Consider the following 19,831-nt stretch of genomic DNA (forward strand, 5'->3'; position numbering starts at 1 on the left):
TTGCGGTGCTGGCGAGCAATTGGACTATTGTTGATATGCTAATGAGGCGATTAGGCTGTTGGTAAAGAGCTGGAAAAGGGAAAAGTTTCTACCATTAGAGGGAGATCTCCGAGCGCACACGGGAGCTCTTTCCCTTCTCGCCTCCTCCTCCTCACCCTCCTCCTCCTCGCCCTCCTCCTCCTCCTCCTCTTTGCCCTCCTCCTCCTCCTCCTCGCCCTCCTCCTCCTCCTCGCCCTCCTCCTCCTCCTCCTCCTCCTCCTCCTCCTCCTCGCCCTCCTCCTCCTCCTCCTGCGCTCACCGCCGGCAGCCGGCACTTTGCGCTTACCCAGAGAGTAGCTCCACTTGGGTGCGAGGCGGAGAAGGGGGCAAATCCGTTCACGCCGATCCATGAAAATGCTTTGGAAACTGACGGATAATATCAAGTACGAGGACTGCGAGGTAAGCGCGGCGCCGGGTATCTTTGCGGCCGCAGGCTCGGAGCGCTACCTTCCCGCTCCTCCTCCTCTCCTCGCAGCCAGCTGCGAAATGCGGGTGGGACAAACTTTCCCCAGCGCGGCGCCCGCCTCTCCGATTCGCCCGAAGAACGCAAGGGAGAAGCTGGAGAGGAAGGATGTGGACGCTGCCTTCTTTCATTTCCCTCCTTCGAAGCTCGTGTCCCACTTTACCCCCCCCCTTTTTTTTTTCTGACCAGTTTTGGGTCTGCCTAAGAGTGGAGCGAAGACACGAGCTTGGGTTTTTGAAGCAGTTGCTGGCAATTAGGCACGCGTCTGTGCACCCGGCGTGTGTCTCCAGCGAGATCCTGGGGGCTCGAGTCACCAGGAAGAGAAAGGGAAGAGAAAACCCCTTTTCCTCTTTAACTTCCTCTCCGATCTTTAATATTCCTTCTTTTATTGATTCATTTTTTTACTTCCTCCCTATCTTCCCCCTCCCCCCTCCCCCTTTCTAAAAAGGCTCCTTTCTGTTTGGAGAAGGGGCCCGCACACTTCTCCCTGGGCTGGGTTGCACCTCCCGGTTATGGGGTTCAGTTTGGAATCACTCCTCTCCCACGTTGCTTCGGGGCTCGCTCCAGGTATCTCTGTTACTGAAGAAGTTGTAAGCAGCTTCTCCCTCTGTGGGACACTCGGAGAGCATCCCTGGGGTGGCGGTGGGGAGGCTGCGCGGTGCGGAGCCGGCCGGCCTCGGGGTCCTCCAGCTTCGGCCCCTGCAGCCGCCCGGCGCTCGGCTGCGTGACCGTGGGAATCCTGCCGGGGCTGCACGGGGCCTCTGGTGCGGGGAGCCCGCGGGGCCGATAGAGCGCGCCTCCTTGGAGCCCGTTTTACAAGCCAGGGTCTCCGGAGCTCGGCTTCTTGCGGCAGCCGGGGAAGCCCCAGCACCGCCGCTCCGCCCGCGGGAGGCGCTGGGAACCCGCCTGGCTGCGGCGGCCGTGAACTCCTTCGCAACCCCCGCTGAAATACGCGGAGGGGTCACGGGAGGGGGAGGAGGGCCTCGGCCGGTGATTACCTACATAGGTGGTAGTCCCTGCCTTTGCTGTGTTGTTTTGTCTTCTCTTTTCTTTTCTGCTGTTTTCTTTCCCTTTGACATTTGGAGCTGGAGATGTCTGGCGCAGAGGTCTGTGCGGGCGCAGCAGCGTGGGTCTTGTCTTCACTTGAAATCAGAACCCGGGTTGAGGTGAACGATGTGTCACCCGTTCCCTTCCCCCTCTCCTTTCCGTCGGCTATTTTAAATCTTTCTCCTTTCCCGGGCCCTCCCTTCACCCCACGGGGCACGAGGTGACATCCCACGGGGACCGGCGCTTCTCTGGGGGCTCCTGCCGTGCGCGGTGCCGGGCTCAGCGACCCCAGGGCAGACCAGCCGCTTTGTTTTCAGGCCTGGGGTGGGGGGTGGGGGTGGCTCTGCGAACTGGTCCGAGTGCAACTGAGCCCCTCAGTCGAGAGCGAATTGTCCCCGCCAGGGCTGCGAGCCCGAGGCTCGGGCATTTCACCCTCGCGGAGGCCGAGCCCTAGGCGGGCGGGGTCCGAACCTCTGCGCGGCGCTGGGCGCCTGCGACACTCAGGTGGGAGGCGAAGAACTTGCTCCCTCTGAGAGGGATCCTGTGGGGGCGCGTGTGAATGTGTGTAAGCGAGGCCAAAAAGAGAGAGAGGAGAACAGAGTGAGGGCTGTTTCAACAACTTTGACTGCGGTGGGCGAGCGCCGGAGCAGGGATTTCGGGTTTCCGAGCCGGCTCGGGGCTGTCTAATTATGTCGGGGCTCTGCAGGGACACGCAGGAGGCGAGGTGCCGCTTGTTCTGACAACCCAGCGGGCGGACTGGCAGCGGCGGCAGCCGGGCCGCGCTGGGAGAGAGCGAGCCGTGTCATCCGGGCGGGGGTGGGGGGGGGGGGGGGCGTCGGGCGGGAGTGGCCCAGCCAGTCGGACGGGTTTGCGCCGGGAGCCGGGAGCCGGTGCCAGCGGCGCCCGGGCTGGGCCGCCTAGCGTCTCTGCGCGCCCCGGGCCGCGTCCCGGCTCCCCCGCCCCGAGCCCCTGCCCCGGAGAGCCGAGGGCGGGGCGGCAGCTGCCGCAGAGCGGAGCGGCCCGGGCCGTCCGAGGGGAGCTCGAGCGGCGGCCGAGGCGAGGGCCGGTGGTGGAGCGGGCGGGCCGGTCCCGGGCGGGGCGCCGGGCCATGGAGCAGCGGCGCGGCGGCGGGCGGCCGAACCCCGAGTCCCAGGCCCGGCTGCGGAGCGGAGGAGCCCGCGGCCGGAGAGGGCCGGGCAGCACCTCCCGTGCCGAGAGCCTGATGAATGCCCGGACGCGGTCCCCGGCAGCTCCGGCCCGCGACGCGCGGCCCCCACGGTATCCCGAGGTCTGCCCCAGCCTTTTAGGTCTGATTGTCCTCGCTCGCTTCCTCTCCCCCCCCTCGCTCCCTCCCCCTCCCCGCGGCCTCCCCCTCCGTGCGCTCCGGCTCGGCCCCCTCCCCCTCCTTCCCTCCCTCCCTCTTTCCCTCCCTTCCTCCTCCCGGGCTCTCCCTCCTTTCCTCCCTCCCCTCTCCCCACTCCGGGCTCCCCTCTCTCACCCACACTTTCTTTCTCACACACGCACGCAGACACATTCTCCCTCTCTGCGCTCTCTCCCTCGGTTTCCCTCTCTCCCTCTTTCTCTTTCACTTTTGCATGCCCTGCAACCTTTTAAAATGTTGCCCCTTCCCTGTGATTCGCCAGACGCCGCGCCGCGGCCCCCCGCGCGCTCGCCCGCTCCCTCTCTCGCCCGCTTTTTGTCTCTCGCGCTCCCTCTCCCCACCTCCGATTTGCTACACTGAGGCTCCCGTCAATGGACTGCATTGAGAGCCGGCTCCGGCGCGAGTTGCCTCTCCGCTTCACGCTCGATTTCCAGGCATTCTTCCCTTATTAAGTATTCGTGTAATATTAATAGTCATGAATATCTGCTATTAGGAGGCTCCAGGAACGCTGCCCAGCGCGGTTATTAGAAGCTCAAGCGAAGCCGCCGCTAAGAAAAGAAGGGAGACACGGATTAAGGAACACGCACATACACACAGACACACACACACTTTTTTTTTTCTTTTTCCTCTTTTGGGGTTTTTTTTTTTTTTTTTTTTTTTTCATTTTCTAAGGAACTTTGAATCCTAACCGCTCGCGGCAGGATAGAGACCGTGGGCTCGACCAGCTGAAGGCGCCGCTCCAATCGGTGGTTCAAGTTCGGATGGACCAGAGCGGGGCTCCAGCGCTCGCGGGAGCGTCTGCGCCGTGACCGGAGTCCTGGGTGGCGCGGGGCTCTCGGCGCCTTTTGTGTGGGGCGCGCTCGGGCGGCGGGGCAGCCGGGCTCTCCAGGCTTGCTTGTTTTTTTCCACCCTGACTCGTTACCCCAGACTCTTCGCAGATGTTAGTTCACAGTTTTTCAGCTATGGTGAGTCCCATCCCCACCCCCATCCCTGTTTTCCTTAGGAATTCTGTTCTGGAAACCGGGTGCGGCGGGGCTGCCCGCAACCTCGGGTTTCGCGCCCAGGTTTCCTTCAGGGCACCCCCCCCCCCCAACCTTTCCATTTGCATTTCTCTCTTTCCTCCTTTCTCTCGGTTTTTTCATTCTTAAATCGAATGCATTACCCCCTCCCCCCTGCTCGACCTCTCCCGGCGCGCAGTCCTACCTCGCCGCTACTTCCCCAGGCGTGTTCCTCACCACGTTCATCGTTATTTCCTCGCGTATTCACTTGTTCCCGAGGTGTTCTCAACCTTTGGTGCTTAATCCATCTGCAGGAAGAACGCGGCCCGGTGTGCCCCCTCCCCTCGGAGCCCGGGGCTCAACCTCCGAGGGTTCGCACTCCCTGGAATCAACTCTGTTCTCCTGTTTTGCAAGCGAATTGCAATACAGGGACATAAAGTCAGGCGTGTCTTCTGCCCTTTGGGGCTGGGGTGCAAGGGGCGGGAGCCTCCGCCCCGGGGTACACCTCTCTCTTTTAAGCCCAACAAGGCTGAATCTTTCTATTTTAAACCTTGACTTGACGTCCCCGTTTCCCCCATCCGTATCCTAAAATCGACCCTGTCGAGAAAAAGGCTCCCAACTGAGGAAGCGGAAAAGACAGACCCCCATCCTGCAGTTAAAACCTTCTTTAAGCTGGTAATTTAAACGTGTGCTTTCGTTGCAGCCCCTCTATGAGATGTTTCTATTTAAATAGTCATGAAATGGTAATGGTCTTTGAACGTGTGTGATTTTTTTTTTTCCTCCAAATAAATGAACAGGGTGTAAACAATAACGCAGTGGCAGGCAGGTTCAAATCCGGGGGAAAAAGGAAAGGCCGCTTCTGCTGTTTAATATTTAGCAGGAATTTTCATTTTGCTTAAGGGAGGTTTCACGCTGCAGCTAAACGGAGTGTATTCTGGGAGGTCTTTTTCTGTCTCCCCCCCCCCCCCCACTTTCAAAGAAACGCCTAAGCAGAGCCTCTTATGCCCCCACATTTGCACCATCTAATTCCCTGCGTTTTGGAAAGAGCCCGCCTCACTTCTGGGGTATTTTCCGAAATGGACAAGTTGGAGCCCATTTCTCTCGGCGGCCTGCCGGTGGGAGTGAGCGGTTCCCCACGCAGTCTTGCGGAGTGGATTTAGAGTGGACAGCTGTAACTCGACGCCTGATTTCTCCTTCTTTCCCCTTCCCCTCTCTCTCCCTCTTGTAGGACCGTCACGACGGCACCAGCAACGGGACGGCACGGTTGCCCCAGCTGGGCACTGTAGGTCAATCTCCCTACACGAGCGCCCCGCCGCTGTCCCACACCCCCAATGCCGACTTCCAGCCCCCCTACTTCCCCCCGCCCTACCAGCCTATCTACCCCCAGTCGCAAGATCCTTACTCCCACGTCAACGACCCCTACAGCCTGAACCCCCTGCACGCCCAGCCGCAGCCGCAGCACCCGGGCTGGCCCGGCCAGAGGCAGAGCCAGGAGTCTGGGCTCCTGCACACGCACCGGGGGCTGCCCCACCAGCTTTCGGGCCTGGATCCTCGCAGGGACTACCGGCGGCACGAAGACCTCCTGCACGGCCCACACGGGCTTAGCTCAGGACTCGGAGACCTCCCGATCCACTCCTTACCTCACGCCATCGAGGACGTCCCGGTAAGAGGCCGCGCGGGGGGCGCGAGAGGGGACCGCAGCCCCTGCTCACCCACCCCCAGAGAAGATAATCGGGACGTGCGGCGGGTGGGCCTGAGGTTCCCGCGATGGCGTTTACTTTTCCAAAATTTCATTTTATTTTTTGGGGGCGGACGCTTTGAGAACCCACGGCAACGACCGAATTTAAAAAAATTAAAAAAAAAAAAAAGTAGTTGAGAGTTCTATAGCCTAGAACAAAGGTTCCTGGAGCTCCTGCAAACAATGCCTGCGTTACCATTTCCACCAACACAGAAATAAATCAGACGAATGTCACCATTAACAATATCTGCCCCTCTCCACGACAGTAAACTGTTTCGATTGGGAGAGGATCTAATTCCACCGCTGCGTCTGGCGTGGGGATTTCTGTCTGTCCTGAAAAAGACGTTAAATCCGACCAGAAGAGCTCATTAAATGCCCCGGCAGTTTAACATAAAGTGTAAACGACACCCTAAGAAAATCATTTTTGCCGGGTTTTATAAGCACTGGTGATAACTAAAAGTTATGTGTGTACCCTACCCTGATTAAAGAATAGTAAGTAGCAAATCGGAGCAGGGGACATTAAAATGCAGCCTCCTTCTCCTCCTAGGGGTGCTAAGTGCTGACCTCATAAATCATTAGCTGGGTTCCCAACGCCTATCAGAACTTGCTACACCCCATATTAAATTAAATGTTTTGAGACTATTGGGCAATACATTATTTGAGTTCTGATTCAGTTATCGATAAATGCAGTTTAAAATGATTTCTGAATAAGCATGGTATTAGCACATTTACTATTTACAATGTAAACCTATTGATAATTTGAAAGTACTTTCTGAAATTAAATTTAAACCAGCATCTCTGTTTCAATTCTACGTATTTATGGTTTCCTCACAACCTTCCTGAAATGGAATTAGAATGAGCCAATAATTTTATTAAAGCTGTAAAGGCTCTCTTAATGCTACTTTTCTTTGGAGAGGAAATGTATCTGGATGTGATTTTTACTAAAATGCTATTTCAAATTAGTGCATCAAATATTGCAGCAATATGTCCGTTGACAGTTTAATGATTACTGCATTAGATTGCAAAGAAAATGGTCAGATGAACTTACCTGCTTGCTTGGTGAATTTAAAACATTATTTAAGTTACATAGGAAAATAGAAAATTTATTACAGCTCTCACTTGGCCCAGTTAATCACTGAAATTTGTTGGTTATGTTGAGCAGCCTTGCATGGAAAGCAAGAAAGTAGGCACTTGATCCATTGTGGGATTTAGTAAGCATGGTGTGCGTTTGTCTGTGCTCATAAATGTTTTTGGAGACTGATACTAAACGGTACATTTCTTGGGAAGTAAAATGAGAGAAGCAATAGTTGAGAAAAGCGCAATTAAAAAACCAACCTGGAAGTTGTGATCATTTTAGTTCCCCTTCCCAAAGAGCCTCTGAATCCTTTTCCTAGCCTGCTCTGTGGAAATATTTGAATTGCAAAATGCATTGCAACCTTTTGGAATTACTGTGAATTAGGATTGCTCTCCTTTGCAGAAATTCCAAAGTGGCTGGTGTGAATTCTTAGCACCTGTATAGTCACTCTTTGTGGTGAAATTAGTCAGTAGGAGAAATTAACCAAAAGATCATATAAAAGCAAGGAAACTCAGTTGCAGCTCTTCCCCCCCACCCTCCCCCACCTATTAAGAAAAAAATTCTTTCAAAGGAATTTGGGTCAGGAAAAGGGTTGTTTTCGATTTTCCCATTGCTGCAACAGTTAACCTTTAATAAGAATGACTGCTAAATATTTAAGAAAATCAAATTGATGGTGAAAATTATTTAATCATTAATATCTCAGTGGGGTTTTAAACTTAACAGTCTTCCCTGTATGGACAAGGTCTAGAAATAACACAAATAAAAGTATTATGCCACACTACATTTACTTTATGGGTTGAGGGTGCATGCATAAAGGGATCATATTTCCCCATATAGTTAAAACACAAGAACTGCAGCAGTAGTCATTTCTGAACATTTCTCAATTTAATTATACTTAAATCCAGAAGCACTTTAGGCAAGTTACAAATGAGAGCATTGAGTATAATAAAACCTGTAATAAAGCAACTTAGTACCATCCACCCGGAATCATTGCGATCAGGCACAATTAACAGGAGCATAAATCCAAGACAGAATGGAAAATGTTCGAATCAGTATTATTGTTGGACAAAGACTAGAGAAGGAAGTAATAGTTTTTTAAATGGTAATGCCTGTGTTTGGTAACGATTGCGAAATCTTGTATCTCAGCAGCCCTGGTGCTAATTTGTAAACACAGCCAGACATTATATTGCCTGTCAGTTTCTGCATTAGAAAACATGATTTCATTTTACTTTCTAATCACGTTTTGACTCTAGCACACACGTATACCCATCCATCTGTAAAAAAAAAAAAAAGAGAGAGAGAGAAGAAAAAATAAGAAAAAAACCCAACATATCTGCTGCTGGACAACAGGGGGAAAAAACCGCAAAGGTTTTGTTTTTTGTATTTTTTTTTTTTAAACCATTTTCATATTCCTTTCTGATACCCGGTTTAGGCAGTAGTCTTCTTTAAAAAATTATTTTTAGTGTTCCATAAGTGAAGGTGTGTATATGCATTTGCTTTTTATCACACTACCTAAAACGTTTAAAATGCTCCCTTGTTACTCCCGCCTCTGTCATTTCTATTGTGTTTCTCTGGCTTTTGCTGCCCGAACACTCGAATCGCTAAGGTCCGAAGCCGCTGAGGCGCCAAAATAAAGCCAGGTGTATTTTTAAAGGTTGAACTGACTTTGTGAGAAAGATTAGGTGCTCCAAAACTTGGTTTCATTTCCAAAGAAAGTTTTATTCCCCACCCCCACCTCCTTCAAACATGGATTATTTGCTGGGGGAGGAGAAATGGGCCGTGGGTGTGCAGTGAAACCTCTTGAGTTGCAAAGCCTCAAATTCCAATAAACCAAGATGAGATGTTTATATATAAATGTCACTATTTGGGAGGGGGAAATTTTGATTCTAACCCTTCCCCTCCCCCCATGTTGCATGGAATATTCATTTCCTTTTGTTTTGATTATACACTTACATCCATGTGTATCCTTTTGTTGCAGCATGTAGAAGACCCGGGTATTAACATCCCAGATCAAACTGTAATTAAGAAAGGTAAGCCACTTCCTTCTACATTCCAGGCATGTCCTTACAGGCATAGTGCTATTTAAAAGAACTTGCAGAGCTGTATTTATTTTTTTCAAATAGGATTTCCTAAAGGCTCAGAATTAGCAAATAGATGGGCTTGGAACAGCAATGCTTAAGTGATCGGCTCTCAGTATGTTAGTAATGGCAACAGGCTAGCCTTGTTCATGATTTGACCATTTAATTTAGTGTAATGATACATGGACAAACACATGAAACGTGTAAGAGTCGAACCGATTTGGAAGTGGCATTTCAGTTTTCAAATGGTTTAATAGTTTAGTTCATCTGTTGTGTGCATGGCTATGAGTGTTAAGAAGGGGTGTAATGCTAACACGGTGCAAATAATTCAACGTTAACAGAAGGGCAGTTGTGTCTTTGGTAACACTCCTTAGCAGAGGAAGAAGAAACTTTCATGTTCTTCAGTTTAATTTCTCATTAGCTGTTTAAGGGGTTTTAAACTTTGTGAATTAGGTAAACAAAAATTTGGCTTTTGGTTAAAATTAGCATCTTGAAAATGTCGGGATTATTAGCATAATTGTTTAGAGCAGAAATTGTTTTTAAAAAGTGTCAAGTGACTTGGATGGACTTGTAATTTGTATTGTGTTTAGTGAGTAGAAATAAAGTTTACTGGATTAAATGCTATTCACAGCAGCTTTTTTTGTTGTTGTTATGGTGGCAATGTTACATTTCAGGATTCTAGGCACCACCAGAGGACGATGCTATATAAAACTGTTCTCATTTCTAACCCCAATCAGTATATTGTTAGCCAGTTTAAAGTTTCATTTTTTGCATCTGTGAAGTCTTTGTCACGTCAAATTAGATGTGCAAGGGATAAATCTTAAGAGATGCTCTTTCCAAGTCGACATGATAATTGGCTCTTTTATTAGTAATCTCTCAAGAGTTCGTTTAACTCCTATTGTCTCTATTAGCCTCCCCAGAGCTATTAATGTCACAAGTGATCTATCCAAAACCTAGAGCCCCCTACCTCCCCATACGTCTAGAATATCCCCATTAAAGAGGGAGGAGTACTGTGAATAGAATGTGTGCATATTATTATATATGTCTCCTTGTGGAATTTTAAAATACAAATGCATACTGTACTTAAATGGTTGTGAATGCATCTGAACTCTATTGGTGTTGAGAAATGTAACATGGTAGCACACTTTCTGCTGGCCTTGGCTTTTTTCTCTAACTATGGTGGGGCCGACCATGAAGAGCTTATGATTTGAACCAGCAAGAATATCCTCTCCCCTTCCCAATGAGTACTCTTAAGCAGACAAGGGCATTAACGATTTGCTGGACAACAGGGCATACTGCTAATATCCTATGGTAGGCCTATTTATCCTTTTTTTTTCTCCCAGTTCAAAATGGGGCTTTGGAATGGATTTCCACAACTCGGGTCTTTTTCACAACTAAACCTAGGAAAGGGCTTATTCCTCAAAAGGATGGGTGGAGCACGTGTGGTGTGTGACAAGCGAATCGACCGCCTCCCAGCTTGGTGCCTTAACTGCAATGCTCACTTACAGGCCACTTCAGCCACCTAAACTCTCTGCTGATTTTAATTATAGGTCTCTGAAGCAATCTCTTCCCAACACTAAGGCGCCCCCCCACCCCACCCCACCCCACAAAAACTCCAAAGTACACACAGCTTGCTCTCGGGTGTGCAAACGTAATCCCCTCCCCTGCACCCTGACCCTATGCTCCAGCACCTCAACTGGGGCCACTGTCCTCGGATGAGAGCCCAGGGGGTCACAATGTCACTACCATTTGTAGACAGCACCCTTGCGGCTAACAGGAAAGGGTTCAGCCGGAAGCTCGGGCCTGGCTGGTGGCGAGAGGTGGGGGCGCCTGCCGGCCGCCGGGTGAGGTGCGCCGAAGGCCAGAGGCTCGATCCCCAGGACTGGCGAACACCAGGGAATAGGAGAGAAGAGGGGATTTTCTGGGCTGGCAGGAAACGGGGGGGGGTGGGGGGGTGGGGTTGCAGCGCAAGCCCGGGCGAGCTCCGGGGTCGGAAGGACTTAGGAGTGACCCTCGACGCCCACACGCAGCTTCCCCGTCTATCTCCGCAGGCCCCGTGTCCCTGTCCAAATCCAACAGCAACGCCGTCTCCGCCATCCCCATAAACAAGGACAACCTCTTCGGCGGCGTCGTGAACCCCAACGAAGTCTTCTGTTCAGTTCCGGGTCGCCTCTCGCTCCTCAGCTCCACCTCGAAGTACAAGGTCACGGTGGCGGAAGTACAGCGGCGCCTCTCACCGCCCGAGTGTCTCAACGCTTCGCTGCTGGGCGGAGTGCTGCGGAGGTGAGGCCCGGCTCCGCCCAGCCCGCCCCGCCTCGCGGCCGCGGGAAACACTGCGCCTGCGCGGGGGCGACGACGCAAACGGGCCTCGCGCCACGGCCCTCCCTTCGCGGGAAAAGAAAGGGGCGGGGAGAAGAGCGCCAAACCCGGTGGGTGGGAGCTGGGGGCGGGACGAGGCGGCGCGCGCTTGCGCCCTTCGCAGGCTTCCCGCGCGCTCGGCGTTCTGGCGCGCGCCCGGGTTCGCCGCCGCAGCGCGCTCCCCGCGCCCTCCGCCCCCAACCCAACTCCCCGCGCGCACGCGCAGCTCTTTGCACCGGGCGTTCAGTCCCGGCTGCTGCAGCGGCGGGGCGCCGTGCAGCCACCTTTTTACTCCCGCGAGCACCTTGCAAACCCTGGAAAACTTCCTCTCAGGCGCCTTACTTTGCCTTACCTCCGTGTAGGGTCTCCGACGGAAATCCACCGCCCCTTGAATAGATAGGGTTTTTAAGTGGAAGACGGTGGCTTTCTCTTGAGTCCGCCGCCCTTCCTGCCCCCTCCGCTTCCCCCCCTCTGTCACTGTCACCTCTGGCCAGACGGCGACTCCCCGTGCCTAAGGCACACGCATTAGTGGTTCCCGTGTACTGCGGCCGCGATGTGCTCCAGGCAGTGTGCAAGATACGGTTACGTGCATCATTCTGTGTAGTCGTTGCCCACGAGTGCGTGTTACATACGTGGCTAGGGATACACATCTCACCCCTGTGAGGCCGGAATGATTCGTAGATTAGATTTTATAAGGGTCTGCAAGGTGAAGCACCTTCCCTTAGGGCAGATTTCTCCCTCCCTCGAGCTGCGTCCTCCTAGGGCTCCACCCAACTTTGTGAGTGGTGGGTGTTGGGTGGAAGTTTCCCACATGATCTTTTTTTTTTTTTCTTTTTCTTTTTAAATAAGAAAGTAGACCAAGAACTTCACTGTTTTGCCATTTATTCATTTGTGTATCTGTGGACCCACAGGCCCACTCTGATGGGTATATCCCATGCAAAACCTTACAAAGCCGTTTTTGGAAGGTTTTAACATCAGTTTTTCTAATCTTTTCTTTCTCCTCCAGTCATTTTGCTTCCCTTTGTAATCTTTCACTGACAGAGATCTGAATCCGCCCTCTGCTTTTTCCTCCCCTTCCCCCATCCCCAATATTGGAGACTGTTTACCTAGGGGAGTATAATCTAATCCACACAATTAAAGAGCACTTGAGTGGGGAATAAAATCTGAAATTAATTAATTTGCTGTTTTATTTAAACAATTTATCTTAACCACTTTCTGATTATGGGAGTCTATTTAGACATCTATTTAGAACCACCCCCATTGTCGCTGAAATCAGTGAAATTTTTAAAGGCTGATCTCAGCTTTTGACATTTCCAGTTAGGCTGGTGACATGGCATGTAAACAGTTGGTGAAATGAATTTCCCACCGGGGCTAAAGCCAGAGCAAGAAACGTGAGAGTGATGATAACTTTGGTTACTCTGAACAACCTAACAGCAGTCCTTGCAAAGACAATTTAAAGACCCCACTGGGATTTGTGTGATTGTAACAACAGGGAAAATATACAGCAATCAGTTGAACTCAAGAATACCTCAAACCCTAGAGATGAGAGTTGTGTTTGTTTGTTTGTGGTTCTTTAGAGATTTGGGAAATCAAACCCTTCTAACCTGCCAGGGTTGCCGCAATCATAACTGCACGCGGGGGTGCTTCACAGTCAAGCATTTGTCTTCTATGATCTTTCTGTACCATTCCTTCCTAGATTTCCCTCCCTTAAGTATCTCAGGGCCACGATTCTTGACTGTGAAAAGCACATTTTAGGAAGTTTTCAAAATGAAAATAATGTGATGTAGAGCAACCCAGTGTTTTCTCAATCCCTTTCTTGCATATATTTGTGAAACAGGGCGAAGTCTAAAAATGGAGGAAGATCTTTAAGAGAAAAACTGGACAAAATAGGATTAAATCTGCCAGCAGGGAGACGTAAAGCTGCCAATGTTCACTCTGCTCACATCACAAGTGGAGGGTAAGCGAGTCCACTTGCTAACAAGAAGGAACTGTCTTGTGGGAAAATGGATAATACTTAGTGGCCATTTGGTTGTGTTTTGTGTCAACTGGGCAGTTTCGTTTTTTCCAGAGGCTGTAATGGAAGTGAACGGAATCCTTGCATGTCGAAAAACTATTTGCATATACTCCTGTCCTCCTTTTTTCTTTCCCTCTGCCACAAAATTCCACCTCCGTAGCTCAATATGGACCTAAACAATGTGAAAAATTTAAGAACTGCATATATCCCAAGTTCCTGTCTCCTTCAGAGAGCTCAGCAGTAAATCACTTAAGCTATTCTGACATCTGCGTTTGAGAAATGCGTGACCATTACTTCCTGAATTAATTTGGGAATCTTTGACCTGCATCCTGATTTAAGACCGTCCTGAAAGCTCAGGGTTATATGCCCTTTCAGGTTTTTGTTTTCCAAACATATGCTCCCTTATCTCTTATTTAATTGTGCTTCTCTAGTGGAGGGGAAGAAAAGTGAGCAATTTTAGATTTTGAATTGTTTGGCTAGGAAAGAAAAAAGAAATGGAAGCATTGCAGAAAGTTTCTCATGGGCAGTTTTTAACACACACACACACACACACACACACACACACACACTTCCAAACCCTTCAAAACAAAAGCTACTCCTGTTCTCACTCCATGCTATAGATACCCTGTCACCAGAACCCACTTACATTCCTGCTTCCTCTAGATTCCTGTTAACTTTTTCTGATACTGAATTGGCTTAAGTTAGATGTGCTGGGAATGAATGTGTAAGCTTTCTTGTGTTTTCCTATGCATTAGGTTGAAGATGTTTATGCCCATAGGAAAAAAAAAAAGACACATTACCAGGTAGATTTCAAAACTGCCATTTCTATTTCAAGAAGGCATTTTGTGTTATTTACATCTTGCACTTGAGGAGATACATTACAATTGGACTTGAGCTCCAGCTTATAAGTAACTAAAAAAAGTTTAAACCCGTAAATTTGAGAAAGAATCCTATGAAGCATTTGTTAATGGCATTGAGGACGATACTATAATTGTTAAATAATAAGCGAGTGTTCAGTGCCAGAAACTCAGCTACAGTAGCATTACGTTAAAAATAACATCAGTACATAAGAGAACCCACTATCCATACCCCCCCCCCCCCCCCCCCGAGAATTACATGCAAAGGAAATGATAGCAGTGGCAGTAGTGGATTCGGGTATAGTGTGAGCAGTGTGAGCGAGTGTATGGCTTGGGGGTTGAGTCCTGTAGCAGGGAGGCAGTTTCTGGAGAACTGTTATTGTTTGCGATCCGCTCCATTTTATGGAAACGAGCTCTGCAGAGAGGGCTTTGATGCTCTAATTGGCGCATGCGTTCTTCCGGAGCTGGAGCTAATGGCAGGAAGCCCTGCAGTAAAAACCAACTGGTTCAGGAAATTAAAACCAAAGATTCGAAAATCAACAACACAGACAGACTCAGTGGAGTGACCCTCAAATCCTCTTGGTTAATCGGTTTGGATGAACAGATAATTATATGCGATCAAGTTAAAATGTAAACCTTTAGTTGTTCCCTCGAAGAAAAGCTCAGCGAGTAATTATGAATATCATTTATGAATGTGTTGATAGGTGTGAGGTTGGAGTACAAGAAACATTTAAAAAGAGAAGTTGGGAAAATGTCATCAGGGTGGGGGAGGGGACTCGCGGGTGGGGGAGGGGACTTACATTTTCAATCCCTCTTGGCCTTCTAGGCCAAGTGGCCATTTTTTTTTTTTTTCTGATAAATTCATCTGCCAGATACTACAGAGAAGGAAATAAAATTCCTGAAATGAGAAAACAAGTAGTTTGTGTTTTCTTCAACATCTGGATTAAGAAAATAAGGGAGTTGGGAGGAAATTTTGATCTCGGCTCTTTTCAACCTTTTGTCACACTGCCTCTCCTCTCTCCCCTCTTGCCAGGAGAAGCCGTCCACCTAGCCAGGGACTTTGGGTACGTGTGCGAAACCGAATTTCCTGCCAAAGCAGTAGCTGAATTTCTCAACCGACAACATTCCGATCCCAATGAGCAAGTGACAAGAAAAAACATGCTCCTGGCTACAAAGTAAGGCATTTACCTTACCTCTTCCGGGGTCTCTCTGTGTCTGTTGTCCAGAGAAACAAAAATCGAAATTGTTTCTGGTCTCTCCGGCTTTTCCCCCCCGGCTTCTTTTGTGTTAATCAGCTTTGTTGTTGTAAATAACTGAAATTAACAACACACTCTTATTAAACCATACCGTTTTAAAGGGAAGTGTAGGCGGGATTGTCCTGTGTTTCCATCTTAATCCTCTCTTCTGCTCCACCTCATTTTTTAAAAAATGAGTGTGTGGGGGGGGGGGGGGGAGGGGGGTAATGTAGGGATTTGATAGAAGCTCAGTGTGAATTGGTGACTCTGTCTTTTCAGAAAGCCCAGCATCAAGTCCTTAAATGGGGACCAGGCTTGCCTATATCAGTTTTTGTCTCCTATCAGTATGGTCTCTGAGGGCAAGGATTAAGCAATGGTCTGCAAAATGTGCAAGCCAGGAGTCCTAGTTTCAACCTTAATCCCTTATCCCATTTCTTGCCTTTCTTTCTCCTCCCTCCTCAAAAGTGACACACACACACACACACACACCCACAAGTCGTAGCCTACAGGCGAGATGTCAAATAGGTTTCAAAATGGCCCAAGTTATATTCCCATCAGTGCTTGGGCTGAATAGGCCCCTCCAGGTGGTGTGTGAAAAGAAAATTACTGTTTTGATATGTTTTCTGGAAATTAAAAGGCCTGTTCGGAAGCCCTTAATTATCAAAGTCTGTGTCACAGGAGGGCATGGAACCAGAGGGCAGAGGCTGGGGCCTCAGGCGGGATAGTTTCTGACCTGAGGGCATCAGCTGGACTTGGAGAAGGCAGCCTAGCAGTGCTCCCCATTCTCCCTCCTCTCCCTCCCCCCCCCCCCCCCTCCAGGCTGCTGCTGCCTCAGGGAGGCCCCAGCAAGTCCTTCCTTCCCAGATTCAGAGACAGCTTCCAGCATACAGGCCTCATCTGCCTGTATTTCTGACTTTTCGAGACCCTTGTTGAAATGCCAACTTTTTCTCTTCCCTTAGCTTCCTAAGCCCACCCGTATTCAGTTTCCCTAGAGATTTTTCAGGGGCTGAGGGTTGGGGGGTGGGAAAAGAGGTGGAAGGAGAAATTGAAATTGAAGGGTCGATTTTCTTCTCAAAAATCAGTCTGAGTTGTCCCCAGGTAACAGGTTTTCTGTGACCTTTTTTTTTTTTTTTTAAGGCAAAATAATCCCAAGAAAAGTTTTGCCTTCCTGTCTGCATCCAACCTGATTTGCAGGTGAATGAGTGGAGACCATCCCACCAACTGAGGTCTCTCTAGACCTCTAGAGCAGGAAGAGGGTCTGTCTAGTATTTTGAACAGGACAGCTGATGGCTGTGTGCTATTGGCCATTGGCGAGATGCCTGTGTTCCTGACTCCTGCCCGTCTTATTCTCTTTTGTTTCTCTTCTAACGTGTGAAATGTGTTTCTGTGTCTGGGGCGTTTGGTATGAGTGAGAAAAGAGGCGGTTAGCAGTTAAGGGTAGCTGAGGGGTGAGAGCGAGAGGAGAGAGAGAGAGAGAGAGCGAGAGAGACATTTGTGAAGGCAGGAAAGGCATGCATTGACGGAAGGAGCCATGTTTCAGTGGACACTGAGGAGTGACTCGGTCTTTCCCCAAGTCTGTCTCTGGGGCCTTGGGTCAGGTCGGGGTTCCCCAGAATCCCCTGGGGGTGACTGCAGGGAGAAAGGTTTTCTCTTTGCTGCTGGTACTGCCCACAGGGGAGCCTCATCTCTCTCTCTCTCTCTCTCTCTCTCTCTTTCTCCCTCCCCCACCACTCTCTCTGTCTCTCTGTCTCTCTCTCTTTCTCTGCTTCACTTGTGCTGCAGACAGATATGCAAAGAGTTCACTGACCTGCTGGCTCAGGACCGATCTCCCCTGGGGAACTCACGGCCCAACCCCATCCTGGAGCCCGGCATCCAGAGCTGTTTGACCCACTTCAACCTCATCTCCCACGGCTTCGGCAGCCCAGCGGTGTGCGCCGCGGTCACGGCCCTGCAGAACTATCTCACCGAGGCCCTCAAGGCCATGGACAAAATGTACCTCAGCAACAACCCCAACAGCCACACGGACAACAGCGCCAAAAGCAGTGACAAAGAGGAGAAACACAGAAAGTGAGGCTGTCCTCCCGCCCTGCGTCTCCCCGCCCAGCGAGCCCACCCACTCGGTCGTCTCCCCCCACCTACCACCGCAGGCAGGTGACAGCTTCGGAATCAGCGAACCCCACTGCTGCTACTGCTGTTGCTGCTGCCGCCGCCCGCCACCCACGGCCCTCCAGAGTCCGGGGGCCCTCTCTCTTTCGGCAGCGGGACCGCCCCTGCTGACTCCGCCCCCCCTGCCTCGACTTCCCCTCCCCCCCCCCCCAGCACCAACTCCCCCGCCCTTTGCCCTCCTGTGGAGCCTAAGAGAACAGAACAGGCCTAGAAGCCAGCAAAGAAAAGTTCTGTCCAAGTGTGTGAACCTTTTTTAAAAAACAAAAACACAGAACAGAAAAACCAACAGGAACCCAACAGTGACAACCACCACAAAAAAAAAAAAAAAAAGAAAAACTTTTTTTTTTTTCTAAAAAAAAGAACATAAAAATGAAAAAAAAAAAAAGATACGAGCTTCATGGGACTGAGTCACCACCTTCCCTTACATACTTCGGTTCAGATTGTAGCCATACTAAAAAAAAAAAAAAAAAAAAAAAAAAAAAAAGGCCAAAAGGATAATGACATTTTTATCAGTATTGTGAATAAACTTGAACACAAACACAGGAATTTCCATGTCATGTCTTCAGTTGTAGAAGTTTTTCCTCTTCAAGGTAAAGCGACCAACTTGAACTTTCTCTGGCAACACGATTCACAGTTATATAAGGGAATCAGTGTTCACGTCTCTGTATATATTTATTTATGTGTAATTTAATGGGAATTGTAAATATGGTGAGTCTGTTTTAAGCCTCTTTTTTTTTTTTAATTTATCTGGTGATCTCGTTTACCTCTTGTTTAGTGGGTTTTGAATCTTCCCTATTAGTTCTTCATGTGGTTCATGGTACTTATTTAGAAATTCAAGGTTTGGGGGATTTTTTTTTTTTCCCCCCTCTGGGATTCATGAATTTAGCCCTGTTGTAGCATGTTAAAGACGACAAGGAGACAGCTGAACGAAGAAAAAAAAAAAAGCCAACTAAAATTTTATATATAATTAGTATTACATTTAGCTTTCCATCGAACTGAAAGAAAAAAAGTGATATCGGACCCTGGAAAGAGTTTTAAACTTGAGTGGTTTGATGACCCTTCTATGTATTGTGGGGAGAAAAAAAAAAGTTTATCTTATTCCACTATCCTCCCTTGAAAGGATCATTCCAGCAATAAATGAGCATTGTCTTTAAACCAAGGGTAAGGGATTCCCCCCCCCCCCCCACCTCCCTCTCTCTTTCTCTCTCTCTTTTTGTTGAAAGAACTTCAAACATTTGGGACCACCTGGTATTCTGTATTTTCACTGGCCATTTTGGAAGCAGTTCTAGTTGTATTGTATTGACTTGTGCTGGCAGTAGTTTTCATGCCTGTCAATGTATCATAGTCCTTTGTTGCCCAGATAAATAAATATTTGATACGCTTTATGTCGATTTTTTTTTATTCAGGGGCTGTCTTTACCCAGGCGTATTTTTGTTCTTGGCAGTATTTTTTATTCAGTATGGTTACAGTAATTGAGTTTAACTCTCCCTTGGCAATTGTTCCGTGCAATAAGCAGCTGAACCCATTGTTTCCCTCAAGTATAATAAAAACTTACTTTCAACTTGGAGTTCAGAGCAGGGTATCATTTAGATATTCCACCGAGTCTGTATTCAGACAAATGACACAATAAAACCCAATGTATTCTTTTGGATAAAAGATTGTTTGTACTGCTAAAGGAATGACATACTCTCTTTTCCTGACTAGAAACATTAATTTTATTATTAAAAATAAAGTTTTATTTTATTTATGGTGACCCTTTAGGTTTTCGTTTGTGGTTTTGGAAACCACAATATAAAACCTTCAGAACCAAACTGTTAAGAATGACCGGGAAGATGGAGAACAGAACAGAAGACACCCCCCCCCCCCATAACTGCTCTGGAACCTGTGTCAGAGGATAACTGAAATTTGAATTGTTAGTTCATTAGGCACAAAGGAAATACCACGTAAACCTTCACTTGACTGGCTCAAGCTTCTCAGTGGCTAAGACACGTCAATGAGCAAGACCCAGCTCTGGTTTTCTGGGAAGGGAAAAGGAATGGTTAAACTCATGTGGAGCAGGGAAAGAGAGGGTACACTGCCTCCCATTTATTTTAGTATTTTATTTAGGGCTGAGTTCACTACTCTGCTGTTCTTAGGATCTCCTGAGGTAGCAGAGGTGAGTGGCAATGAGGTTCATTCCCAGGGTCTTTTCTGCCTGCCCCCTAAATGCCGACCCACCCTTTTCTATCACCTCGGGGCTCCTCCTAGGACCTTTCAGAAATAGAAGCTGTGCCCTGAGGTGGGGTGGAGAGGGTGGGGGAGGGCTGTGAATCCTGCCCCTACAGACTATCCTATCTGTCTTCTAGAGTAACAGGACTATATGCTTAGCTCTTAAAGCAGGAA

General features: G+C 49.0%; 1 protein-coding gene across 1 annotated transcript; it reads left to right on the plus strand.

Moving 5' to 3' along the window:
* The first annotated feature begins 303 nt into the window (after positions 1 to 303).
* On the plus strand, positions 304 to 18,834 carry TFAP2A (transcription factor AP-2 alpha). The gene is given in 8 exon segments (XM_047860440.1): positions 304 to 438; positions 5,157 to 5,591; positions 8,720 to 8,771; positions 10,871 to 11,102; positions 13,015 to 13,108; positions 13,110 to 13,134; positions 15,082 to 15,223; positions 17,066 to 18,834. Coding segments are annotated over 8 exon segments (1,320 nt in total). The 5' UTR covers positions 304 to 387; the 3' UTR covers positions 17,355 to 18,834.
* Positions 18,835 to 19,831: the final 997 nt, after the last annotated feature.

The sequence above is a fragment of the Prionailurus viverrinus genome, chromosome B2, assembly GCF_022837055.1.
Source record: "Prionailurus viverrinus isolate Anna chromosome B2, UM_Priviv_1.0, whole genome shotgun sequence".
NCBI lineage: Eukaryota > Metazoa > Chordata > Mammalia > Carnivora > Felidae > Prionailurus > Prionailurus viverrinus.